The sequence below is a fragment of the Embiotoca jacksoni genome, unplaced genomic scaffold (genome assembly GCF_022577435.1).
Source record: "Embiotoca jacksoni isolate LCO1_2020_lvr unplaced genomic scaffold, fEmbJac1.0.p SCAF_41, whole genome shotgun sequence".
Classification (NCBI taxonomy): Eukaryota; Metazoa; Chordata; class Actinopteri; family Embiotocidae; genus Embiotoca; species Embiotoca jacksoni.
In genome coordinates this window covers 2,796,146-2,824,027 of record NW_027185394.1, presented here as the reverse complement: position 1 = coordinate 2,824,027, position 27,882 = coordinate 2,796,146, and the positions used below count along the sequence as shown (strand labels likewise).

Below are 27,882 nucleotides of genomic sequence, written 5' to 3'. Positions count from 1 at the left end.
GACCAATCAAAAGCAAAGTAGGCGGGACTCCCGTCCAACAGGGCATCGGAGGAGGAGGTGTTCCTGGTAGCCATCTTGGATGTGCGGAGTGATTGTTTAGCGAGAAGAATTGACATTTTTTTTTTTTAGAAAAGAAGCCTTTGTAGTGACTCGCTGAAGATTTACCGGAGTGTGGCGACCGAGGAAGCAATCGTGACTCGGAAAAATCCAGGTAAAATGTTTCTCAGACTCTTAAGGTGATGAATTTCTAAGCCTTTCCTCCTCCTCCTCCCCCCCCCACCTCCCCCTCCCCACCATATTTCTCCCTCCTGTCTCTCTCCCCCTTTTCCAAATTGTGTCTCCCACATCAAACAGCGCAGCCGGTGGGACGCTGCAGCTCTTCGGACACTGACACCAACTTATAGTCCGCCTTTTTTAAAAACGGGAAACTTCCCCGCGCGGAGCCGCGTTGTGCGGTTGTTCAACTCGGGCTCGGGAGTTTTGTTTTTGGGGGTGGTGGTGGTGGTGGTGGTGGGGGGACGTGCTCGGATGTTGGTGCCCACCGGGCTGCTGCCACCGACGATGCCCGCGTTGTTTATAAACAGCTCGGCCGGAAAACGCGCTCGTCCCGCGGTCTGGAGACACCACCGGGCTGCTCCGGTTTCCGGGGTTCGTTTCCAGGTGTAAGATACCGGAGGAGCAAACGGAGGAAGTGTCCTCGGGTCACAAACTCAGCCGGTCCAAGTGTCCCCCCCCCCCCTTCTCCCACCCCCACCAGGTGTGCGTGTACCTGTGTGGGAAAAAGCTTCTTAATGGCAGGACCTCTCAGACAGACTAGGATGGAGGTTCAAACCCACAGAGGTGGAGCAAGTATCCAGGTCCTTCGTTTAAGTAAAAGTACACTGGAAATACTCCACTATTAGTAAAAGTGTGTGTTTTACTATCATATATAATTATTGAGTTTGAAAAGTAGGAGACATTTTCTCAACTCGTAAAGGAACATCTGCTCTAATCAGTTCATGCCGTAAAAATAATTCAAATTCAAAATGAGTACATTTGGATGTACCTGGTGTTCACTGTGAACTTCAGAACAAACGTAGTGGAGTAAAAACCTACGTTATTTGTCCTTGAGATTTCGTGCACCGGAAGTATGAAGTTACACAAAATGGAAATACTCGAGTAAAGTACAAATACCTCAACTCGTCGGACGTGCAGGCCAAGTTTCCCTCCGTGTTGGAAATCAAGATTGGGCTCAAAAATCAGGACAAGAAAACCTACACTCAGTTTACGAGACACTCGAGCTGCAACTGATTCGCTCTAATGTGACATTTAGGAAACACATTTATTAAACGTGTCTCGGTTGCTGCTGCAGCATCATCCCAACTATGAACCCTCCCACACGGACGCTGGTCCTCTGATCATTTAAAATATATGCATCTCTTTGCATGAAATTCATTTGACACAAACCACAGCCTGAAAAAAATGGCCGCAGAACTAAGTGATCACATTTTTCTGCAGCATTTTTTTTTTTTTTAATCCAAAATCAGATGATAACCTGCTGGTTTATCGGCCAGAGCGTTTGCTCTTACTGTCTCTTACTGACACAAACTTTGTCTGAACTTACGACGTAAATTCAAAACGGTCATTTAAATGATCATTTCTGAGATTTACTTGTGGTGTCGTTGTCCTCTCTTTTCTTTTATTGATTATTTAACAGGATCCAAACGCACACTTTCTTTGTAACGTACACGAGGAGCAGGTCGATGCATTCCACCAAATATATGACGGTATTCTTCAAAATAAAAGCACTTCCCTGCGAAGCGTGTAATGTTGTTGAGGCCTGTTAAAAATACATCAAAAATAATGACGTGAAAATCAGTCGTTGCATGTTGTGACGGTGAATGAGAAGCTTTTTATTTTTAGGTGAGGTTAGCGTTTAATTTTACGGGTTATTTTGCCCTCCGGCGAGTGTTTCAGTTCAAGAAATATCAATGTGTTAAATTACATCATCTTACTGGCATATCGGGCGTTTATTTACCTTATTGCTGCGAGCCAAGGCTACGATCGAGGACGGATTTCACACTGTAAGATGCTTAAAAAAACAAAAAGAAAGTGAGGAAAAGCATAAAATGAGGCATTAATTAAAGAACAAATGAAAAATTAATGGTTCTTTCTTCTTAGAAATGCTGAGAATATGCAGATTAGAAACTCAAACGCCCCGTGAGAAACATTTTAACCCACTTAAGAGTCCTTTTTTTTTTTTTACTTTTCGCACTCGTCTGTCAATGATGACTTAATGTTGGAAAGAAAGGCTTTTAGAAAAAATCTCCATATTTACATGTTTACTGTTGAAGAACGGGAACATTAAACGGCCTCTTTATTCTATAACGTGCCGTTTTCTGCCGAACAATTAAAGTCATGAATAATATACACGAGAGAATTTTTTAGAGCAGAAATCAACGCTCACAAATCATTATGCCTAAAATGTCCTCCTCCTACGACCTACTTCTTCCTTCTTACTTACACTACCGTTACAGTAATCTCTCTTTTTTTGGCTTTCATTGTAAACTGGTGCTCGGTATGGAAACTCGGTTGGCGTTGAACCAAAGTATAGTTTGATGAATGCAGGATTTTTGATAGTTTAAAGATGCGATGATAAAACATCAGCTGGTATTGATGATGTTTTTCTTCATGAAACCCATAACACAAGTAAATAAATCAACATTTCTACAGGTTTCTCTTCATCTTGTAAACAATTGCAACTACAAAATGCCGTGCAGGACATTTTAAAGTGGAAAACTTGTATGTTTGCAGGTCTTTTATTGCACTGCTGACACTTTACAATAAGAAGAAGGTTTCTGAAAAGGGTTTAATCCTCAAGGTAATTATTAACGGTTACCTTGGTGACCTTGCTGCAGCTTTAGTTCACCAAATTGGAAACGGATAAAAAAAAAACAACAACAACCGCAAAACAGGTTTTAAGTTTTCCGTTTCGGTGCATTTTATTTTTTTTATTTTTTTAAGTCAGCTGTTTCCCACAGTGTGAATGAATGAGATCACACAATTGGCTGCAGCACGTCACACAGCAGCAGTGGAAGTTGGGCGTCCCACGCAACAGGAACAGACTTGTTCTCTGTCGGTTGTCTGAAAACGGGTCGAAAAATGTAGAAACCATAACGAGGTAAATTAAAGCAGAGCGGGAAGTGTGTACGACACATTAAAAGTGACTCCGGGAACACATTTTAATATTCGATAAATGAATGAACTGTACGATGTAACCAGCTTCTTTTCTTTTTATTATTACAATAACGGTTGTATTTTTTGATATTTTGTATTTTTATGTGACATCCATCCGGGTTGTTTATTCAAGTGTAATTAAACCAATGAATAAATACGATTTTTTTTTTTTCTATTTTTTTTTCTGCAGTAAAAGAAGGCATGAAGACATCATCCTAGTCATCAGCCATGGCCGATAAAAGGAAACTTCAAGGTGAGGTTTCTGGCTCTGTGTGTCTGTTTAAGTGTGTGTGTTTAAGTGTGTGTTTAAGTGTGTGTGTTTAAGTGTGTGTTTAAGTGTGTGTTTAAGTGTGTGTGTATATGTGTGTGTCGCTTCAAACACCTGAGCTGATGCAAATGGGCATCAGGGTTTGTTGTCTTTTCAGGTGGGGGAGGTTTACCACACATTTTAATCCCTGCTGGATTTTTTTGGGGGGGCCGATGTATGAAGGTGTTTTTGTGTCTTTTATTATGCAAGAAAAAAAAAATTAGAGCGAATTTCTCCCCCTGCAATCAAAACTAAAGTTTATGAACTTAGAATAAAATTATTTGTGCTGCAAACTAATTTTGTCTTATAGTTTTGTTTTCCAATCAACAAACAAATACAATTTTTTTATTTTAGCAACCAAATGTTTTTGCATATATTTTTACTTACAAACTTGATTTTTGATTCACGTGTGAGAAATCTCCTCTCAAAATGTTCGTTTCTTTTTGCATAATAAAGACACAAAAATACCTTCGTACGATGCAGATACCGATATAAGGAAGTAAAATAATTCTGATATCAATATATTGAGTGAAATGTGGTTATCAAACACTGTAGACGGGTGTATCAAGTTCAAGTTTAGCAGTAAACTTAATTGTCCAAAGTGACATCACTTCACTGGGAATTTAATAATCATAAATAACTAAACACAAACAAAAACATTTTAAATGGCTGTGATTTTACCACAGAAAGGCATTAGTGTCATTTTGCTGTGATTAATAAATTCCCTCATGAAAATATCACAAATTTTTTTTTAATTTATTTTTTGCTGAAGTTGCTGGTTTCATAACAGAAGACCTGTAAACAAAAGTCACATGCAAGTAGCTTGTTTGCAGTGTTGTGTAAGCTGTTGTCCTGCCAGGTTGGAGGCTTTTTTTATTTATTTATTGGCTCCAGATGCAGTTAGAAATAAATCCTTTTTTTGGGGGGGGGGGGCTCTTTCAAGCATCAATTGAGTTCCAGAAAAATCCTCAAAAGTGTTCACAGAATTTGTAGAAAAGCAGCTAAAACTTTCTAGAACGCATAAACAAAACAGTTTTGACAGCAAATGTCTCGCGCTACAATCAAAGATCCAGTTTGTAAGTAAAAATATATGAACTGAGAACAAAATCCTGTTTGTTTTGGTCACAGAATTCCCATTTGTTTGCCAATCAAAAACAAACAAAGATTTTTTTTTGTTCTGCAACCAAATGTCTTTGCGTGTATTTTTACTTACAAACAACACACGCACACAAACACACACAATCTCCCTCTAAGATGTCTTCACGAAGAAAGATGAAGCGAGCAAAGCAGCGCTTCCCCGGCTGTGTCAGATTGTAATGTATTATTACAGAGGAAGTCGACTTTCATCTAAAAATAACGCTCCCTCAGCAGAATCTTCACGTGGAGGCTGTTTCAGGCCGAACTCCAACCGGAGTTCGCTCGGACGACGCGTTTGAAGCCGCGGTCTGGTCTCGCACGTCTTTCCTCAGCGCCGCTCGTGTCCTCGTTAGTGATTGCGCAACGGGTTAAGTCGGATCGATCGCGGCTGTATAAGTTGATATTAGAAATATGGGGTTCAAACAGCTGTTTGTTTTTTTTTTCCTCAATAAACTGGAGAGACGTTGCAGGAACTTCTGCTGGATCTCAAACTGTCACTTAGTTGCATGTCAGAACAATTCTTGTTCAATGTCTTCCCGGTCCGTCCATGGTCCCCCCCGGTCTGTCCTCGGTCCGTCCACGTCCTCTCGGTCCTCCCGATCCGTCCATGCTCCTCCCAGTCCGTCCACGTCTTCTCACTCCTCCCAGTCTGTCCACGTCTTCTCGGTCCTCCCGGTCCGTCCACGGTCCTCCCGGTCTGTCCACGTCTTCCCGGTCCGTCCACATCCTCTCGGTCCTCCCGGTCCATCCATGGTCCTCCCAGTCCGTCCACGTCCTCTGGGTCCTCCCGGTCTGTCCACGTCCTCCCGGTCCGTCCATGGTCCTCCCAGTCCGTCCACGTCCTCCCGGTCCATCCACGTTCTCTCGGTCCTCCTGGTCCGTCTACGTCCTCCCGGTCCATCCACGTCCTCTCGGTCCTCCTGGTCCATCCACCCGGTCCATCCATGTCCTATTGGTCCTCCCGGTCCGTCCACGTCCTATCGGTCCTCCCGTTCCGTCCACGTCCTATCGGTCCTCCCGGTCCGTCCACGTCCTATCTGTCCTCCCGGTCCGTCCACGTCCTCCCGGTCTGTCCTGGGTCCTCCCCATCTGTCCGTACCAGAATAAATCCAGGTTACCTGAAGTGTGTGAAACGTCCTCTCCGTGATACAGACGAACTGTTCCAGTTTCAGCTGCTTCTCTTTCCAACTTGTCTTCCTGCGTACGAAGCTGCTGACGGAGACAAACTGACGACTGTGCAAACTGTGACTTCGTCTATCACGGCTGCCGGTCAATAAATTTAGGAGGTGTGATGCTCATTTATACGTAAAACATTCCTCCTTGTTATGATGATACTGATTTTGGTTTTCCCTGACCTTGAATAATGACACAAAACAAACAAGAAATTGGTGATTTTGTTTTTTTTACCGCAGTCACATGGCAGAAAATCAGAATTGGATGAGGTACAGGAGATCATATCATAATCTAATCTGGGATTTAAAGACGTGAACATCAGCTCTGGGAAGAAAAAAAACCGTGTCGGTGATGTGTTCCCGGTCAGAGATGATAAAATTAGACTCGAAATGAGCCGTTTCCTGTTTACATTTAACAACAAGCGGCAAATAAAATCTGTGTCACGCCAGAAACGTGTAACATGTAAATCTTGGACATGTAGACGTGTTTGTCTCTTCCTGTCACTCCCTAATCTGGTTCTGACTCCTCTCCCATCCAACATCTACTATTTATGGCTTGAAGATTTTGGGACTTCTCGCTTACAAGCATAATGTGCCTTTTACCGTATGCATATTTCATGAGATGTCAGCCACAGTTTGTAAAGTGCCCCGCGGTGTGGTTGTTGTTTTTCTGTGTGTCTGATATATAAAAGCGAGCACTTCAATGGCCTGTATTATTATTTTTTTTTTTAAAGCAGGTACTTAGCTGAGCAAAAATAAAAAACCTCTCAAACCTGGTACCCAGCGATGGCAGTGAAAATGTGGTTTTAATCCAATGCCAAGTGATAGCGGGGCCGAGATCAACAATATTAATAACCACATACCAAATAAATTAACAAACAACGAGGCAGTTCTTTTTACTATTCCTCTGTTAATGACTAAATCACATGCGTGTTGAAACACAACACAAAACAAACCTTTTGACACTTTGGGAACAAATCCATCCGTCTCTATTGGAATTATTTTAATATATTCTGGGTATTTTTTTTAATCCAATTTTGACTTTCTACTCTTTTTCTTTTTTTTTTTGTCCTTCAGGTGAAATAGATCGATGTCTGAAAAAAGTAGCGGAAGGAGTTGAACAGTTTGAAGACATTTGGCAAAAGGTAAGAAACGATTGTCGTGAAGAGTCACATGATTAGTGTTCAGAAAAATAAGAAGATGGTCACACATAGAGATGCCTCCAATCTTTATCTCTCAGCACCCTTTTTTTTGCAGTTCACAAGGGTATACAACTTAAAAAATGAAATATGTCTATAAAACGGAAGAAAATTGTCCCACAACAAAGGAACCAGAGAATAAAAAATCCCTCAAAACGAATTGATTAATAAAATTGTTCTTCGTAGATTCTCCTTCAACCGTCTAAACATTTAACTGACTGTTTGTTTCATCTTTAATCATCATGACAGACGCTTTTTCTTTTGATTTTTCTTTTTTTGGGGGGGAGGTTCACGGGCTAAAAGTTGTGGGTATCGTCGGTACAATCGCTGCGTACGTGACTCGGGACGTCCCGCACAAACCCACTCAGTCGGTAGTAGCTGCCAGTTGTTTATTTTGAATCGACTGGACTCCTCGATTTAATGGCATCCCACCAAAACAACGCCGTGGCCAGCTGAGAGGGCGTCTGGTCGCCGATGGAAGGATTCCGTTTTCATGCGCTGTCGCCATAGCAACCGCAACCACATTATGATGTGGTGCAAGGGGGGGGGGGGGGCACAAAAATCCAGACGAGTCTCACAAGAACACACACACACACACACACACACACACACACACACACACACACACACACACACACACACACGGGTTGTTTATCGGCCCGTCTTTTCTCCCACGTTTGTATTTCGTATTTCCTCGAGGCTCCTGCCGCCTCAGCAGTTAAACAACAGCCATCGCCACGGCGACGGGCAGTACGATAGTCCCGATTACTTCTAATAAAGTGAGTGAATAACAGCCGTTATTAAAACGGCGCTCGGCCCCGAGCAGGCAGCAGCAGCACGGAGACGGTAGATCACTGCCACTAATAAAGAGGCAGCGCTTTACTTAACAAACATCCCAGTTGCCCTTTTGTTTTGTTTTTTGTTGTTTTTCCATCATTACATCATGTATTTATTGTTTGGTAACCCCGGCACTTCCCCTCTTGACTTTACACCAGCTTGTTTACCCACATAAAATGCTCAAGTTCATTCTCAGTTACCTTTATTAGTTCAATATCTTATTTTATAACCCAGTCACATCTTACTTTTATCTTTTTTTTTTCCCTCATATTTTCATTTCCCCTAAAACTATAACAAATGTTGTATTGACAGGCTGATTAAACTTTCCACAGACTGCATTATCTTTTTTTTTTTTATCATTATCATTATTATTATTATTATTATTATTATTATTATTATTATTATATGTTGAATTTTGAGCTCATCTTTTTGGACCAGAACCTTTTTTTCTTTTTATTTTTTGACCCTCCGTTTTCCTTTTATTTTTTTCTCTCTCTCTGCAGCTTCACAACGCAGCCAACGCGAACCAGAAGGAGAAATATGAAGCAGACCTCAAGAAAGAGATTAAAAAGCTACAGGTGAGAGCAGTGACAAAAAAAACCTCCCTGCAGGGTGTTTTAAACCTCCCAGAGACAAAACTAAATTACTGTGACGACAAATCAGCATTTAAAACTTGATAACATCAATATCAGGACAATTTTAAATTATTCAAAGAGGCAATTATTATATATTTAAGTCATGTGGAGTTTAAATATTGTCCAGAATAGAGAGAGTTTGGAGCAGCAGTGTCTTCACCCAGATCTCAGCAGCTTTCTTTCCTTTTCAACACTTTTAGTTTTAGTTTTGTTTTTTTACTGAAAAGTTGACCTAATTTTAAGACTCCAGCTGAGACCTGAAATGCTTGGTTGTCTCCCAGAGGGGAGAAGAAAAAAAAGAAAAAGTGCAGATGGGTCCTCGGGGGAACATTTGGAGCCTCTTACTGAGTCAGTAAAACCTGCTCGTTTTTCTTTTAATTCACTGGTTCAGTGAAACTGGGAAATCAGCCAAGAAGTGGAACGACACAAAAAACACACGAAGATTTATCTGCCCGAGTAAAAACATACACGTTGTGTTTCCTCGCCGTTGTTTGTGTTTTTAAACCTCACGTGAAACTGCAGCAGTTTGCATATGGAAACCAGGTGACTGCAGACGGACGAGATCCTCCTCATATCGATGAATATTCAACACCTTTTTATTTTAATGCCCATGTGCAGCATCCGTTTCTGTTTTGGGTGCCGACGAAGCCAAATGAAGTTAAAATCATCGTGGACGACATCAAAACTCACTAAAGGGCTTTTCCCAGATTATATTTTAGTTGTTCTCCAGTCGAAGTCTTTATCAGGTTTTGTCTTTAGGCTTTTTGGACGTTTAATTATTATCCACTCAAGCTTTTCCAAATTTCGGGAAATATTTACATACATACGGTAATATTAAGAGTTGAAAATGAATTGATGAGATCAATACCCTCCAAAACTCCCCCCACCAGATACGTGCACTCAAGTCTTAGTTAAAAATGATATTTCCAGTTTATTTCAGCCTGGAATATTTACCATTAATATGCATTATTGTGCGCGTGTGTGGTTCCACCCTCCGTTGTGGAGATTCAGAGAAAAGAGTACACATGAATATTCAGGTTAATTAATCCGACTGCAAGTAAATCCACACGGAGGTCCTGAATGCAGTTGCAAAATATTTCTAATTCATGTGTTTAGTCGAGTCATGTTTTTAATATGTCCTCATTTTGTTGAGCAAAAGTGCTGCGTGACATCAGACGGAGGTTAAAGCAAATCAGACACCTGAAACGATTCAGCGATTAAAGAAATTAAGAACAATATTAAGTCAAAACAGCAGCGTGTGTGTGTGTGTGTGTGTGTGTGTGTGTGTGTGTGTGTGTGTGTGTGTGTGTGTGTGTGTGTGTGTGTGTGTGTGTGTTGCTGTCTCCGTGTTGTCATGAGAACCAAGCCAAGCCAAGCCAAGCCAGGCCGGTTTGCTGAACACAGACATGAATTTCAGCATCCATGACTGTGGAGGACGAGTCTCTGCACGTATCACAGAGTTCACCGATGTATCTGCATCCCTCCCTCCCCCGCTCCTCTTCCTCTTCTTCTTCCTCTTCTTCTTCTTCTTCTTCTTCTTCTTCTTCTGGTCCCTCAGCGTCTTCGAGACCAGATCAAGACGTGGGTGGCATCCAACGAGATCAAAGACAAAAGGCAGCTCGTAGAGAACCGCAAACTCATAGAAACGGTGAGTGAGCCGAGGACGGAGAGGATTTACGCCGCGGTCGCTCGGGAGGGAGGGAGGAAGGGGTTTGTGTTGAGCTCTTGACAAAAACAACAACAACAACAAATATGATAAACTGGTTTTAGTTTTTTGTCCAAAACATTTCTTGGTATATAAAAAAAAAGTAATTGTGTTTCTGCCACAGATTAGCAGACTTAAAGAACCATTTACCAACAATTATCAGATAATATTTGACTCCAACAGTCAAAAGTTTTCAGTAAATTACTGTTTTTGATGTTTATCTTGATATTTGTCCAATATCGACGCAAACTATAGTTTTTTTTGCCATTTATTTTCATATATATATATATAAGAAGTTAGCGCAGATTTTAAACTGACTAATTTTGTTCATTTAATGTTTTTCCAGTACAATCAGAGCTTAAGAGTCATGCCATTTTTATTTAAAGTTAAAAAATCTTAGCAGACATAATACCACACATTTTATTTTAATGCTGTGATAAGGAAGACAAACCACAACATGAATGCAGGTTGTTTTTTTTTACTGCGTTCATGAAACTTAACTCGAGTGGAAAATGATATATTATACCTCCAGATATGTGCTGGTTTTGATCAAGAAATCTTTTCATTCCTTCCCCCTTTTTTCAGATTTTTTTTTTTTTGTATCCTCAGTTTATGCTTTTATGTAAATTAAGGTTTTTTTTGGTAACTTTGTAAAAAGTGAAATTTGAGCTTTAGCGTGATCCTCCTTTCTAACCGGATAAATAAGCATCTGTTTACTGATAAGTTGGTTACATCAACTTAAAATCTGCCAATTTCAAGCAAAAAAAGTCCTGTTTGATATTTGCTGGGAACCATAAGATGGTTGGCAAACAGCCAGTTTAGGTGAATTACTGCCACCTTCTGGCGGTAGTAGGGCATTACAAGCAGACACCGGAAAATGAAACGACGGTCCATTTGACCGTTTGATTTATTTATTTATTTTATTTTATGGCTATTCGAAGGTTCCCGACTTAAAATCAGATTTTACGTCAATTCTGTTCACGACTTGTTTCTGCTGCCTCCTGGTGGCAATAAAGAAAACTTCTTATGGTAGATTTAAATGTGCAAATTTTTTTTATTCTTAAAGTATTAAGTGATGTTTGTCTTTTGTCTATTTTTCTTTTTTAATCCGCCTGCAGCAAATGGAGCGGTTCAAGATCGTGGAACGAGAAACCAAAACGAAAGCGTACTCGAAAGAGGGTCTGGGTCTGGCCCAGAAGGTGGACCCGGCCCAGAAGGAGAAGGAGGAGGTCGGCACGTGGCTCACGGTGAGCTGCAAAGTACAAGAAGACAGAAACGGCAGCATTTTTTTTCCCCATATTACTCTTCTAAAGTGTCATATCGGCGTATTTATACTCTTAGGTTACTTAAATTGTGCAGAGAAGTGAAAGAAAGCTCAAAACTTGTCTCTTTACTGAGCTACTCTTGAACTACTGCGCCTTTTATATGCATATTGCTTTATTTTGGATTTAAACTCTATTTGTGTTTAATTTTATGCATTTTTATTTATTTTCTATATTTTTTAAAAGTTCCTTTATATCTGTTTTAATGTGAAACACTGCATGTCATTTTCTTGTTGGAAATCCCTTCGAGGTGCATTTCTTGTATGATATTATCATTATTGTTATTATTATTATTATTGTTATTATTAGGATGAGCATGTGAGGATTTCAAATATCAGCCGCCAACTCGAACCTCATACTTTCACTCAATCTGTGGAAAATGCGCTGCTTCCATTCTCAAAAAACAAGATATTAATATCTGTCGAGAGGAGGAGCTCTACAGGTCAAAGGTCACCTTTTTTCATGAGGGAGTTTTCTGCTGGGATTGTTTCTTTAGATTTTTTCTTTTAGAAAAAGTGAAAGTGAAAGTGACACTTTACTGGAACCAAAATTAAGATAAAACGTCTCGACTTTAAAAAACCAACAACAAAAACACCAGCCTCTTCCACCTAAACACGGCTGTCTATCACGAGAAGCTGATCACACTTATTGCCATGTTTCATCGGTGATTGACGGGTGAATTCATCTGCTTTTGCTTATCGACTAGCGTCCTAACGTTTCGACCCCCTTTTTGCTTCCCGTCTGTCCTCAGAACACGATAGACACGCTGAACATGCAGGTGGACCAGTTCGAGAGCGAAGTGGAGTCTCTGTCGGTCCAGACCAGGAAAAAGAAAGTAGACAAAGAGGTCAGTCGGTAAAGCGTCGGACCGCCTCGGTCGGAGAGCTTCAAAGAAAACGTAGCGCTTCCTGCTCGTCACTGACTTCGAATTTTCTGTCATGACGTGAGAGGTTTTTAAATTCAGCGATAAACAAAACAAAAAACGTCTTGGTTTGTTTGTGTTTTCAGGATGCAATAGTGGAGATAAAAAATGAACATGCAGGGATGAAAAGAAAACATCACTAACCACCTCTGACACAAACTCTCACTGGATCTCTGCTGGCACTTAATAAGAACTAACACAGAACAAACGCAACTTTCTGGGTTATTTACTGGGTTATTTTTGATTAATTCAAAGTGTCTGAGGTTAAAATCCAGTTTCCCCTCTTCGCTTCTTGCACGACGCCTCGCATGCACGTCGGCATTCATTAGAAGTGTTTCAGCAGCCACACGAAGAGGAAGATGGACGCTCTCCTCCGCTCGGATGAAGGAACACCTTTTCTTTTTGTGATTGGCTGTTTTGTTTTAATGTTTTAAAGGATAAATTTAGTGACTTTTTTTTTTTTTTTTACAGTGTAGAAAAAACAACTCAGAGCCGCACAATTATTCTTCAATTTAGAAGGTAAATTTAATGTAAAATACATCCCATTCTAATCAAATGTAATTTCCCATCACGTAAACATTTCTTTTTGGCCCCCGGCTCTTCATCCAGATTCATTTCTGAATCTTCGTACAGATGAACTCTGGAAAAAAAACAAAAACAAAAAAAAACAGTTCAAAACACACCAGCGAGCTGCACTGTTGCACTCGGGTGACATGTTCCTGCATGAACACACACACACACACACACACACACACACACACACACACACACACAGTAGTTGATTTTGTCCTGCTGCCCCAAATACTCACCAGAGCACCAAATGTGTTTTAATCTTGTTTCAGTAATGTTCACTGAAAACTATCGTTGTTGTTTTTGTTTTATTTATAAATAACACCATGTGGGAGCTTTTAGTCTTTTAGTGGGATTTCAACAAAACAACAAATGTGCAACATTTCTAGCTTCAAAACAGAATTCAACAAGTTTAATCTGACTACTTCCTCTTATTTTATCTTAATAAATCTGGAGTTTATTCACTGAAAAGAATCAGAATAACAACAACACTTTCTGAACGTTTGAACTTGTGATTTGTACGTGAACACAGAGGAGATTTATTTCCTATATTTCTGAGGAGTTTCTGGACTGTTTGATGGTGTGTGTGTGTGTGCGTGTGTGTGTGTGTGTGTGTGTGTGTGTGTGTAGGTGTGTGTGTGTGTGTGTGTGTGTGTGTGTGTGTAGGTGTGTGTAGGTGTGTGTGCGTGTGCGTGTGCGTGTGCGTGCACTCAGCAGACCGCTTCATGTTCCTGACATGTGCTGCTGCCGCTGCAGCATTAATAAGTACTCGGATGAAACGCATTACTTCGTTCCACTCGGCTGAATCCACTCAACGCCGTCCGGCAGCCCGACGACGTATCGATCCAGAAGTGTTTTAACAGCTGCTGAGTTTTTTTTTTATAATCACATCATCAGACAGTCACATGTGCACTCTTTTCCTGAAGTGTTTTTTTTCTTCTTCACCCTCCGGAGACGTCTGGATATGTTTAGTTTCGTCTGAATCCGCCCCGAGCAGCACTTTCAGACAAAAGACGTCCACAATCTGCGACATTAAGACCGCACGAGAGCTTCAGAGATGAAGAATGAAATATTGAAATAAGAAGTGCTGCTGTGCGACGCATTAAGCTGTGAAGTGCACATGTAGCAGCGCCTCTCGTATGTTTTTCTTTTCTTTTTTTTTTTCCAATGTTTGCAAACTGTAGTGCTTGTTGTTGTTTTTTCTAAATGTGGTTTTGTTTCCTGCTATTTCGATAAATAATTTAGTTTTGGGATGAGGTGGTTTTAATCTCTGCACGGTAAATACGGAAAGTTTTATACCGGAGATACAACGAGCGTCAAAACTAGAACTAATTTTGCAATTTGTGCAAAGAAATTAGATTTTTCGCTGTCGTCCGACTAGACTAAAACTCTTTTTGTTGTTGTTTTCCCTCCCCGTATTTGTTCCCTTCATTTTCATGTAGAAGCAGGACCGGATTGAGGAGCTGAAGAAGTTTATCGAGAAGCATCGGTACCACATCCGGATGCTGGAGACGATACTGAGGATGCTGGACAACGACTCAGTGCAGGTGGATGCCGTCAGGAAGATCAAGGTTTGTGGAAGAGACATGATAGGTTGTTTTTTTTGTTTTTTTATGGAAAGATTTATTAACCGACACATTAAAACATAAACGTGTGACTTTACGGAGAAAGTTGACGTCCCTGTAACGTCGTCTCTTAATTGTTTACACAGGATGACGTGGAGTATTATATGGACTCGTCTCAGGATCCCGACTTCGAGGAGAACGAGTTTCTCTACGACGACTTGGACCTGGAGGACATTCGTAAGTAGACAAAATACATAATATATCAAATGTGAAAAACGCACTACAAGGAAGCATTTTGAAAAGATACGATTTGACACAGACACGTTTTTGTTTGAGCTCCAGAGAGAAGCTGAAGCGTCAAGATATAAAACTTTATAGAGAAGTTTTTTAAATTGATGTAAAAAATAGCTTGAAGGCCGTGAACTGATATGACTGAACTGTCCTCTCCGATCTCCCTGCAGCTCAGTCGCTGCTCGCCACCTCCCCACCGGGACACTCGCACTTGGAGGACGAGATCTTCCAGCACTCCAGCAGCACCCCCACCTCCACCACCTCGTCCTCGCCCATCCCCCCGTCGCCGGCCACTTGCACTACAGTAAGAAAACTTAAACTACTCTTAAACGGTTCCTCCTCACAGAAAAGTATTAAGAGCAATTTAAAACGTCCCAGTTTCTCTGTTTCCACTCCAAAGATTGACGCGACAATCCCAATTAATAACGAAGCTTCTCACCTCTGGCACCTAAATTAATCAGATTATTATCTCTTCATTGTCATTAATGGTAATCGCGTGTTATTAAGAGTGTAGCATGTTCACCTCGGGTCGATATGTAAAGTATAAAAGTAAGATAAGTGCCTTTGTAGCTGCCATCTGCTCTCATTGTTCTGCCGCGCTGCCTTTATATCATCTGTTCTTCCTCGTGCGCCCACATGCAGCACGCAGTGAGAGCGGTGATTACAGGTCTGATGGATGTGAATAGAAGGCGTGGTGTTGTGAAAGGGAACCCGTGAAGGACGCTGCAATGAATCCTGGGAAATGAGGAAAGTTCACTGAGTGTAGTTAAACGTTTAGATTTTCCCGGGAATGTTTTTCTGAAAATAATACGGTTAAATATCGACTTCTGATGAAAGTGTCAAAACGCTCAGTCCACAGAGAAACAGAGTTGATTGGACAGCTAGTAGTTTGTGATGTCACAAACCCACGCTGATGTCATGTGTCTCCCTTCAGCATGGCACATTGTCCAACTTTTTTTTTTTTTGCCAAAAAAAACCCCAACAACTACACAAAGTGGACATTTTGTTGTGGCACAAACGAGCTATAAGACCAAAGAGAACCTGTGATTGGTCGAGACGTACGGCAGAAAGAAGTCAGCCAATCAGAAGAATGAATGTGCTTTAAATACAGCATGTTTTTGTTTGAGCTCTAGAGACAAGCTTTAGAGTCAAGATATAAAACTTTATAGAGATGTTTTTTTAACACTTAAAACCACAAAAATATCTGCAAATAAAACACCAGAATATTTTTAAATATGGGACCTTTTTAAATTGAGGTTAAAATACCAAAATACCACGAAGCCTGTAAAATGTATTAAGAAACGTATAATATAAGAACAAGAAACTGGTGAGACAATAAAAACACATATAATACAAATAAAAGACAAGAACTCGTCCTCTGCTTTTAAATCTGCACTAACAGGCTTCTTTGGATTGAGTCGTTGTTGTTGTTGTTGTTCTTCGTGTTCGTGCTCTTATGCCACGAGTGTGTTTGTGTTTCTCAGGAGAATTCGGAAGACGACAAGAAGCGTGGACGTTCGACAGACAGTGAAGTCAGTCAGGTGAGTGTGACGACACGGAAACTTCCTCAGCGAGAAATTCAGAGAATAAAAAAGAAATAAATGTAAAAAAGCTCCAGGAGAATCTGCATGGAGGACTGTAGAAGAGCTGCAAACAATTATTTGTCATAATTGTTCTGATAGCACAAATACAAAAGACGTGCAAAAAATGTTCAGCTACATCTTAAAATAAATATATGAATTTTAGTTTTTGGGCTGTTAATAAGCTCGTTGGAGCATTTCTCACTAACTTTTAAACATTTAAGTAAAAGAATCTTTAATACATTGATCAATATTGAAGGCGATAGTCTGAATATGATGATAATATAGTCGCCCGGATATGTTGTAATATTCTCACAGATTTAATTTATCTTATAACAGCAATCTAGTTGCCTCAACACCTTGTTTCTAAAACATGCTCGTTATTATATTTTCTTTTGGAAGTTCATTTTACATCTTCACGTTTCTTTCTTCTTTTTTTTTTTTCCAGTCGCCCGTGAAGAACGGAAACCCCTCATCCTCGTTATCTTCCTCTTCTTCCTCCTCCTCCTCCTCTTCCTCCTCCTCCTCCTCTTCTTCTTCCTCCGTCTCGGGACTGACCTCATCCTCATTGGTCTCCATGGCGACCATCGCCGGGGGAGGAAGCGGCGGCTCTGGGGGCAACGGTCATCACGGCAACCCGGGGAGTCTCCTCCTCTCCAACACCTCCGCTGGCAGCTACAGCAACGCCACCCAGCAGCAGCCGTCAACGCAGCAACAGCAACAGCAACAGCAACAACAGCAGCAGCAGCAGCAGCAGCAGGCCAAAAACTCCATCACCTCCTCCTCCCCCTCCTCCTCCTCAGTGCCCATCTCCAACCCTAGCACCTCCACCAGCAGCTACCCCGTCTCCTCCTCCTCCACCTCGTCCTCTCCGCCCAACGCCACCACGCAGGGCCTCTTCACCTCCATCTCCCAGCTGCAGGCGCTGTCGGGCTCCACGCCGACCTCCAACAGCCTGGGCCTCAGCCTGGGTCTCTCTCTGGGGAAAGGCGGCATGTCCGGCTCCATCACCACCAGCCCGATGTCCGGGGGCCTCGGCCTGTCGGGGATGCCGGCGTCCCTGAGCACCATGGCGGGCCTCCTGTCCAGCTCCACTCCGGCGCCCTACGCTCAGGCCGCCGCCTCGGGCGCCATCGGCTCCGGCCTGCCGGGCTCCTTCGGCGGCGTCGGCGCCGCCACGACCATCGGCGGGGTGGGCTCCATCGGCGGCGGAAACCTCACGGTCGGCGGGCCGACGTCCTCGCCGGGCGGGCTGCTCGGAGCGGCGCCGGGGCTCGGCAGCATCGGCTCCGGGATTCTGGGTTTGGGTTCCGGTCAGTCGGGGATGCAGGGGTCCTCCCTGGTGTCGCTCAGCCCGGTGGGGGGTTTAGCGCCGGGTAGCGGAGTCGGAGTGATCGGGAGCAACGGAGGCAGCTCGGGCTCAGCGGGGGGCGGAGTCACGGGAGGAAACTCGTCGCTCTCGGTCCGACCGCCGAGCCGACAGAAGCAGAACGGTAGCACAAGTGAGTGTCGGATGTCCCGACGTCTGCACAGGCAGCAGCGAGCGGTTACGGATCCACACGAGAACAAAACTCTCGTTAGTGTCCTTTAGTGAGTTCAAGAGATCGACCGACTGAGAATATGCATTTATTTTGAAATTTATTCCGGCCGTTTCCTGTTTACGTTACAGGTTACAGCGCTGTGTTAGCAGACAGCACAACAGACTCCGCCCTCAACAGTGCCAGCCAATCACAAAGCAGCCAACCATTGTCTTTGACCTCCACAGCCAATCAGCCGTAAGTTGTTGCATATAAAAATCTTTATACTTTATAACCCTTTAAATTTCTGAATCACTGAGTGTTTTAAAAGCCCTTTTTGTCCTCTCCACGCTGCTCACCTGTCCCTCGTGCTCCTCCTCTCTCCTCGTCTCCCAGTAAGGACACGGGTCCCAGTTTACTGGGCTCTCTGAGTTTGTCGTCCAGCTCCCCGTCGCCGGCCTCCTACAGCGAGGCCAAAGCGGTGAGCGGCGGCAGCCTGCTGAACGGACCGCTGTCCTACTCGCAGTCCGACAGCATCAAGGTGAGAATCACACTCGAACACACTCCCTCCTCCTCCTCCTCCTCCTCCTCCTCCTCCACCTTCACACCATCTCAGCCTGATAAACGGGTGTCTTTGGGATTTTGTAAACAAAATGTTTTTAAAGCCTCCCAGATCTCCACAGACTCTATTTGCTTGCAAACACGGCAATAACTACTTTTTCTTTTCCTTTAATTAAGTCTGCCAACAGTTAAATCCAAAGGGGGGAAGATTATTGTCTCATTACTGCAGTTTATTGTTCAGGCAAACCGTTTCAGACACCGTTAACAAGTTTTAACTAAACTGAAGAGAATAATGAGGGAAAAATCCAGATTTCACCTCCACGCAGGTCGACATGTTGTTTCTTGGAGGAAACATCTGGAATCACGTGCGTCATCCATCATTTCAGGCTCATTAAGTGGATGTTAGATCGCACTAAAAATTGTCACATAATTACAAATTGTAAAAAAAAAAAAAACCTGAAACACAAGGAAGTGTGCCAACAAAATAAAATGAATAAAAAGTCTGAATGCTGTCCAAAGTGGCCGCTTCGTTACGGAGATTTAAGCCCTTTGAAAATAATCCCTCATTCATTAGAAAAGAAGATTCAAGAAGACCTGTTTTTGGGGGCGTGTCTGTTTGATTGACAGGCCTGTGGTGCAGTCAGGTTACATCTATCGGTGGGCGGGACGTAGCATCGTCAGGTTTCCAATCAGATCGAGTCAGATCCACCTTTAGCTCCTCCCCCAGCTCGTCCAAATATGGTCGCTTCCTGCGCCGAACTAGCAAAGGTGGCGAACTCCACGGCTTGTTTACAAACGAGCGGGTGACGTCACCGCTGGTTGCCAGGCAACACGAAACTCAGAAAACAATTTCTATACGCACCTGACTGTAACCGCTCAGTCGTGGTCCTCGTCATTCTTTGTTTCGCCTGATGTTACATCACATCTTTGTTCTGTTTGCTCCCGTGTCCTCAAAAAAAAATACAAAATTAAATTTAAAAAAAAATACAAAGTCAAAGTGATTTCCATGACAACATTCCCAGCGGCGCGGGAACTCGAGTGCCCACGTTCGGGCAGGTACGATACGTGTGTGTGTGTGTGTGTGTGTGTGTGTGTGTGTGTGTGTGTGTGTGTGTGTGTGTGTGTGTGTGTGTGTGTGTGTGTGTGTGTGTGTGTGTGTGTGTTGTTTTCACATGAGTCTCCTTGTCTGTCCCCATCAGCCCCAGGAACCTCTGAGCAGCCTCAAGTCCATGGCCGAGCGAGCAGCACTCAGCTCAGGGATCGAGGGAGACGTGTCCTCCCTGCACCTCAACCCAGGTAGGACACACACACACACACACACACACACACACACACACACACACACACACACACACACACACACACACTCCCCTTTGTACCCTAATAAAAGGAGGGTTGCCACAGAGCAGAAATAGAACAGCTGTAGTTTTAATGGAACAAAATGTCATCTCACCTCCCACTCTCGGCCTCCTCTGAACAAAAACGCTGCTGATGATATTATCATCCCTGACTCAACTTCTCTCCCTCCTTCCCTCCCTCCCTCCCTCCCTCCCTCCCTCCCTCCCTCCCTCCGTCTCTTCAAACCCTGAATCGCCTCCTGACGTCCTCGACTCCCCCGTCGCCCTCTCAGACATCTTCCCCAGCAGCACGGCGGCCCCCTCCGGCCCCCCGTCGGCGCCTCAGCCCTCGCTGTCGGAGGTCAGCATCCCCCCGTCGTTGGGGGTGTGTCCTCTGGGGCCGGTGCCCCTGTCCAAAGACCAGCTCTACCAACAGGCCATGGAGGAGGCGGCGTGGACGCACATGCCGCACCCGTCCGACTCCGAGAGAATCAGGTGCGGTTTTCACACGGTCTGCAAAAAAAAAAATCACTGTTACGGATAAATATTCAAATCCTAGTTCAAAAAAATTACAAAAATGTCCCAACAACTTTCACTGTCTTTTATTATTATTTTGATATATCAGTGGATGATTGTTGGTGATTTCTATTTTACATTTTATTGGTTATTTTGTAAAACTGCCTTATATTTTAATACTCTGATCACTAGTTTTCTATGATTAAAGTGTAGTTCACCACATTTCAGAGGGAAAAAAATACTCTATTTTTTTGTAATTAAAAAAACAAAAAACAAAACTTGAATGAATTAGTTTATTTCCACTCATATCCACATGAAATAACATTAAAACACCAGAATTCATCAGCTTTTATTTTCTAATTTGAAAAAATGAGAATCTGGTTTAAAAAAAAAAAAAAAAAAAGTTTCAACAAGGGTTTAGTTGAATAGTTTGTTTCTAGTTGTTTGTTTGTTTGTTTTTTTACTATTTTTGGGGTATTTTGTTGACAATAAACACCTCGTTTAAATGTTGATGTAAACTGCAAATAATGACACATGAAACTAGTTTAAAATCAACTTCGAACGATCTGCTTGTTTAATCGGCGACAAAAAAAAAGTACAAATGGAACGGCACTAATGAGCCGCAGACTTCGATCCGTGGAAACGATCGTTTTTACCTTCGATTGGTGAGTTTCCATCGTTGATTAAAGTTTCCATTAAAAAGTAAATAAATAAATAAAACTTAAAAAACAACCACAACAGGAAGAGACGGAACAGCTGCAGCACAAAGTCCTGTTAATACTGTACACACACACACACACACACACACACACACACACACACACACACACACACACACACACACACACACAGCAGTCCCACAGAGCAGAGTACACTGGTTATGTTCCTACAATGCAGTCAGCCCACACAGATACAATTGACATTTAAATCCAAACACTCAAACCCTCTTGTCCCACAGTACCTGTTGTGATTTACAGCACAGGTGACACACACACACACACACACACACACACACACACACACACACACACACACACACACACACACACACAGAGAGAGAGAGAGAGAGGCAGCCAGCAGGGAGTTTTTCTTCTGTGTTTAAAACTGTCGTCGACAGTCGAGTGAAATAAACACACGACAGCCTGTTTCTAAACAACTTTAATTCACCTCCAGCACACACACACACACACACACACACACACACACACACACACACACACACACACACACACACACACACACTTATGCTGACATTGAACGCAGCCCTGATTGGAAACAGAAAAAGGACAAACTGGGTCCATCACTGATCTAAAAATACTGGATTCGGATGGAAAAGTGCGTCTGAGCCTGTGACCTCGCTGTGCTGGATTTTCCTACTTTGTGTGGATCCATCAGAGAGAACGAGTGTTTTTCTATCGGTTCGTTGTGTCCCAGTGAATTTCAACAAAACATCGGTGGACGACCGACTGACCCGTTCTTCGAGGTGTCGGTGTTCTTCAGTTACAGGAGACGGTTCAACGTCTCCATTTTGACTTGTTGTCATCTCTCTTTTTGAAGAAATTGTGTTGGTTTTTTTTTGTAATTAAGTTGTAAAATATGAGTTTCTTACATGAGAATATGGCTCAGCGCTATTAAGTGTGATAAATGTCTAAAAACGCTGATTTTTCACGCCTAAATAATGATAAACATCTTATTGACGGTGATGTGATGCACCTGTTCAAAAACAAACAAACAACAACTCCTGAATATAAGTGGAAGTCGTTGATCGGCTGCATCTCGTCCGATCGGTTCATTTTCTGAGTTTGATATTGTTTGCTGCTTGTGCGTGTGGCGTTCACTGACCCTCCCTCCGTGTCGGTCCGACAGGCAGTACCTGATGAGGAACCCCAGCCCCACCCTGCCTTTCCACCACCAGGTGCCGCCGCCCCACTCGGACACCGTGGAGTTCTACCAGAGGCTCTCCACGGAGACCCTGTTCTTCATCTTCTACTACCTGGAGGTACGTGACGTCATCGGCGCCGTTACCACGACAACGTGCTTATTTAGACGTTTTGAAGGCTAGAAAACAGTTGTGGTTTGTTTGTTTTGTTTTTTAGGGGGAATGTTTTGATTTTTCAGCAGCTTTTGTTAAAAAAAAAAAAAAAAAATTCATTCATTAAACTTTTTTTTTTTTAACCCAGAAAATTACACAAAAAAAAGTATCGTAGTTTTACAAAACAAATTGTGGCGTCGGTACGAAGGCTCCGTCGGCTGTAAATGTGAGTGCTCTGAATCCTTTTAAAATCTATAATTCAACAAAACCGCACACATTAAAAGCATCAAAACATCAGGCTAAAGAAAAGGACACTTAAAAATGTAATTAAAAACAAATGATTCAAACATTAAAATAAAGCAGGGTAAAAGAAAATAGGATAAAAGTTATAGTGCAGCGGAAAGACGGGAATAAAATACAGAATCAAGATCCTTCCATCGATGGAAAAACAGGAAACTGTTTATCTTCATTTGATTCATCTCGGAGTTAAAAACAAACAACACTGTGTTTTCTGCATCACAACATGTTTCTAACCTCGTTCCTCCTGTCTGTCCTCCTGTCTGTCCTCCTGTCTGTCCTCCTGTCTGTCCCCCCCCCCCCTCCAGGGCACTAAGGCCCAGTATCTGGCAGCCAAAGCCCTGAAGAAGCAGTCGTGGAGGTTCCACACAAAGTACATGATGTGGTTTCAGAGGCACGAAGAGCCGAAGACCATCACGGACGAGTTCGAGCAGGTCAGCAGTTCATCTCCACACACACACACACACACACACACACACACACACACACACACACACACACACACTACGCTGTCTTATAGCATATAAACAATAATAATAAAAAAAAAACATAACCGTGTCAACAAGGTTAAAAAGTTAATTTTGCCAAATGTGAAACCGGAAATACGTGGAAGGAAAATGAAAGTTTCCGGGAGTTGTTTCCCACGTTGAAGCTCCTTTTGGTATTTTAATATTTGAATGAAACGTGGATGCTGATTATCCGGTACGTGTTTCCTCCACAGTAACACGGCGAGTCCTTTAAGATTTATTTATCTTCTGTTTGTTTTCTGAAGGGAACGTACATTTACTTTGACTACGAGAAATGGGGCCAGCGGAAGAAGGAAGGTTTCACGTTTGAGTACCGGTACCTTGAAGACCGAGACCTCCAGTGACCTGCAGGGAGGACGAAGACAGACGGACGGACGGACACGAGAGACGGACGGACACAGAACGAACAAACGAACGAACGGAGATCCGCTTTGCCGACATTCCTGGATTTGACCTCAGCTCGCCGGGGGGCGGAGACGTGCGTTGCCCGAGTGGAGGGGGCGGAGCTGATGGGTGAAGCCCCTCCCTCCTTCTGACCCTCCAAACCTCATCATTCTCACCCTGGCACTGACACCTGCCCCTCCCCCGTCTCCCCCTCCTCCCCCCTCTCTAACCCCTCCATCCTCTCCCGACCGGAACGACAACACGGAATGAAATCACGCGTGTTAATAATCCGTGTTCCTCCGCTGCGTTGGCTTTATAAAAAAAACAACAAAAAATTAAAAAAAAAACTGTTGCTTATTTCAGCCCTTTAAGGACCAAAGATCGTCGGCCGATGGCTCTCCGTCGCCCGTAGCAACGCACGAAGGAACCAGAATCAGCGCTTTCAAACTTCGGTGCAGCAGCAGAAAGTCTTTAGATGGAGACGGTCGGACAGGAAGTGAGCCGACTCGGATCTTTTCTGCTTCCTGTTGTGTCTTCTGCCTCGTTTTATAAACCAGAACTGTTCTGGATAAACACTCGGTGGTCAGTTTATTAGGAACACCTCCCGGAAACTTTACAGCCTGAAAAATATAAAACCAACTTCATGGAAGGTTTTGATGTTGAACTTTTTTTAGAGAGCAGTTTGAAACCATTTCAGAAACGATCTGACTCAGCACTTTTCTACGTCACATTATAAACAATCATGAATTTGGGATTAATTTCAGGACTCTTGTCTCAGACTGCATTAAATTTTTACAATCTAGTCCAGTTTAATATACATTAATAAACGATGACATCATAACTTTAAGGTGATTTTATTTAATGTTTTTATTTAAAAGTGTTTCTAATATTCTGAAACCCTCGTTTACGTAAATTTACCAACTTTAATTTGACGATTTCAGTCATAAACTTGAATTAAATTCGAACATTTGCCACAAGATTGAATAAAAACTGAACTTCTGGAACGACGGCTGTTCTGTTAAATCTTTGTTAGGTTTTATTTGACCATTTAGGAGTAAAACTGAAATCTAGATCCAAAGAACTCGACGTAAAATCTGTCGGTGGTCGATTTCCTGTCGTTAAAAAGTGGTTTAATCTCTAAATAAGTTTTATTTACGAGAAAAACTCCCTCTGACGTCCCGATTTCAGTGTTAAAGATGCTGCTGCTGCTGCGAGGGTTCGTTTCCGCCTCAGAAAACTTCACCTCGGACCGGTTCTGTTGGGTTTTTTTTTGCGACTCCGTCATCGTTTCGGGATGAAAACCTTTTAAATTCGGTCCGGTCGGCTTCGTCTCACCCAGATTACGTTAAAAATAAAAACTCCATGTTTTGTATTTTTCTCTGGTTCTGGTTCTGTTTGAGGTTTTTCTGCCTTTGACCCGAAACACTGGAGGTGAATGAGGCTCGACAGAAACCATAAAAACAAACATCTCAGCTCCTGTGACGACTGATGAAAGCTGCGTGCTGATTGGTCGGCAGACGTTTTTCAATTTGGATAACGTGGAAAACGTTCTGAACATTTTGAGTTCGTCACAAAAAACGTCAAATTATTAAAAAGGTGACAGATTATCAGGTTGAAACTCTAAAACCGCACTTATTATTATTATTATTATTATTATTATTATTATTATTATTTCTTTTTTTTTTTTACTCATTGATAATGTTGACTTTAAAAAGAAAAGAAATCTCTTCATTTAAATAATATTCAAATCAAATCGTTTGGCAAAGTTGGATCATGTAGCTGGAGCCGATAGCATCTTAGCTTAGCTTAGCACGGAGACTGGACGCAGCTAGCACAGCTACTTATTAGCCTGTTATTTTTTATATTATTTGTTTAATTTGTACAAAAAGTGCCGGACGAGTAACGACTTCCTGTCTCAAGAAGAGCCCCAGAAACCTGTTGTTGTTGTTGTTTTTCACTCTGCAGATTCTTCTACCGAGTAAACAAACAGGATTTCTTGTGTTTTCCAGTCTTTTTTTTTATTATTTTATTTTTTTATGCTAAGCTAAGCTAAACGACGCTAACCGCTATCGAACGTCTCATTTAACTCCAGTCGATCGTGTCATCAGCTGACCGGGGGGAAGTCCAAATTAGGGCGCGAACTGGTCCTTTAAAACACACACACACGCACACACACACACACACACACACACACACACACACACACACACACACACCTCCCCCCACCTCCCCCCCCCCCCTCCTCCTCTCTGTGCACCGAAGAGCACAAACTGAGCAACACCAGCACCGCTGCCTCCGTCTCCCTCCGTCCTCCAGCTCCATGTTTACACACTGACGGCTTCCACTGAGTCCACAGTACACACACACACACACACACACACACACACACACACACACACACACACACACACACACACACACACAGACAGACACACACACACACACACACACACACACACACACACACACACACACACACACACACACACACACACACACTCTCTCACTGCCCGTGTCATGTTTTTTCCACCTCCAACACCCAGCAGCTCATTTTGTCGTCTTTTGTTACTATTTTGTTTTTATTATTTCTTTTCTTGGTATCATCCAGACCCCCTCCTCCTCCTCCTCCTCTTCATCCCTCCCTACCCTCCCTCCTCCTCCTCCTCCTCCTCCTCATGCCAGGTAGATATTTCCTTTATTTCTCAGGAAGTATTTGATAAACCATTTTATGAGGAAATCTATCCGCCAGCAGCTTCCCGTCACACAACAACAACAACAACAACAACGACGACCTTGTAATCGTTTTGTCACCAAACACATTCACAACGGTTTTAATACCCCCCCCCCCCCCCCACCACCACCCTCCTCCTCCCTCCTCCTCCTCCCTCAGCGGCCGTTTTCATTTCACACTTATTCTTTTTTTTTTGTACACAAATACAAATATCCTCCAATGTTTGGAGCCGAACCGAAGACGAGATCATCTTCCTGTTTTGTATTTGTCGGTAGATTGTGTGACGGCGAAGTGATTTTAAAGAGCCGAAGGAGAACGAGGACCCCGGTTCTTTTTGTTTTTTGTGTTTTTATAGCCAAACAGACAGACACACAAACTCGACACGTCTTCACTCGACTGACAGTCCTGCTTTTAACCTTTTTCTTTGTTTACTACGTTTTTTTTGATAAGCGTGAAGGGATGAGAGGTCGAACCGAGAGCCCAAATGTGAATCTCTCTCTGCCCCCCTTCGACAAAAGTGTTGTATAGACTCATTCTTCAAACCTCTCCTTTTTGTTTTTTTTTGTTTTCTTTCTTTTGTTTGTTGTTGTTGTCGTCAGACAGCATGGAATAATGACACTTGCAAAGTGGAGCTGAAAAAGTAAATAATGACATAACCATGAATAAAGGATTGTAAAATATTAATAAAAGAGTTACTTTTCAGAAATCTGCGTTTTTCCGTGTTGTGATTAACGAGGCGGAAACACGACGTGAAGTTCGCCGATTAAAGACTCTTAATTCTTCTTTCGTCCAACGACCGGGATTATTTAACCGATGTTCAGGTTTGGAGCAGGAAGTGACCGTATTTGGACGAGCCTGGGGGGAGGAGCCAGTCGTTGGATCTGATTGGAAACCATGACGATACTACGTCCCGCCCACCGATAGCTGTGACCTGAATGCACCACAGGCCTGTCAATCAAACAGACACGCCCCCAAAAACAGGTCTTCTTGAATCTTCTTTTCTAATGAATGAGGGATTATTTTCAGATGGACCTCCAGAAAACTAATAAGAAGGAGTGACTTTAGCTAACAACACCGAGATAACTGATGGACACATTTTATTCACTTTGGATTTGATGAGAGAAGTTGAATGGGAGTCTATGGAGCCGGAGGCTTTTTGGAGCCGACCTCTAGTGGCTTTCAGTGGTATTGCAGCTGAAGACACTTCTGGATCAGAACCATTTTTCTACAAAAACTTTTCATATGCAGTCGACAGTCAAAACCACGGATGGTTTAAATATCAGGCTAAATATATTCTGGGTGATTAATATTGATGACAACAGTGTTATTATCAATATTAATGGCTCATTAATAATACTAAAAGAAAAGAGGAATAAAGCTCCAGAAAATGTTTTTTGTTTTTTTTGCTTCGCAGAAATTAATCTTCACTTGAATTTTTTGTGGAACGTGGAAACTTCTTAAATTCATAAATATGAAGAGTTCAAACGTTGAAGGATTTCTGAACGGAGCCCGTCACTGCTTC

At 42.6% G+C, this 27,882-nt stretch overlaps 1 protein-coding gene across 2 annotated transcripts; it reads left to right on the top strand.

Moving 5' to 3' along the window:
* The first annotated feature begins 79 nt into the window (after positions 1-79).
* On the top strand, positions 80-27,066 carry LOC138209913 (CCR4-NOT transcription complex subunit 3-like). Of its 2 annotated transcripts, none has more exons than XM_069168727.1 (19): positions 80-211; positions 3,407-3,469; positions 6,910-6,977; positions 8,372-8,446; positions 10,062-10,151; positions 11,327-11,455; positions 12,282-12,377; positions 14,471-14,593; positions 14,734-14,824; positions 15,049-15,182; positions 16,363-16,419; positions 16,907-17,960; positions 18,128-18,233; positions 18,372-18,516; positions 19,736-19,832; positions 20,167-20,368; positions 22,256-22,388; positions 23,027-23,152; positions 23,491-27,066. In XM_069168727.1, the coding sequence occupies exons 2-19, from the start codon at positions 3,445-3,447 to the stop codon at positions 23,587-23,589; spliced, it is 2,850 nt and encodes a 949-aa protein (XP_069024828.1). In that variant the 5' UTR covers positions 80-211; positions 3,407-3,444; the 3' UTR covers positions 23,590-27,066. The 2 variants fall into 2 exon arrangements, with proteins under 2 accessions (XP_069024828.1, XP_069024827.1); XM_069168726.1 differs by having other exon boundaries at positions 14,465-14,593.
* Positions 27,067-27,882: the final 816 nt, after the last annotated feature.

Bases quoted from the DNA above. Each gene is read 5' to 3' on its own strand.
- LOC138209913 (XM_069168726.1), top strand. From the start codon at position 3,445: ATGGCCGATAAAAGGAAACTTCAAG. The intron at 12,378-14,464 runs GTCAGTCGGTAA...ATTTTCATGTAG, and splicing joins AAAAGAAAGTAGACAAAGAG to AAGCAGGACCGGATTGAGGA. The intron at 18,234-18,371 runs GTAAGTTGTTGC...CTCGTCTCCCAG, and splicing joins ACCTCCACAGCCAATCAGCC to TAAGGACACGGGTCCCAGTT.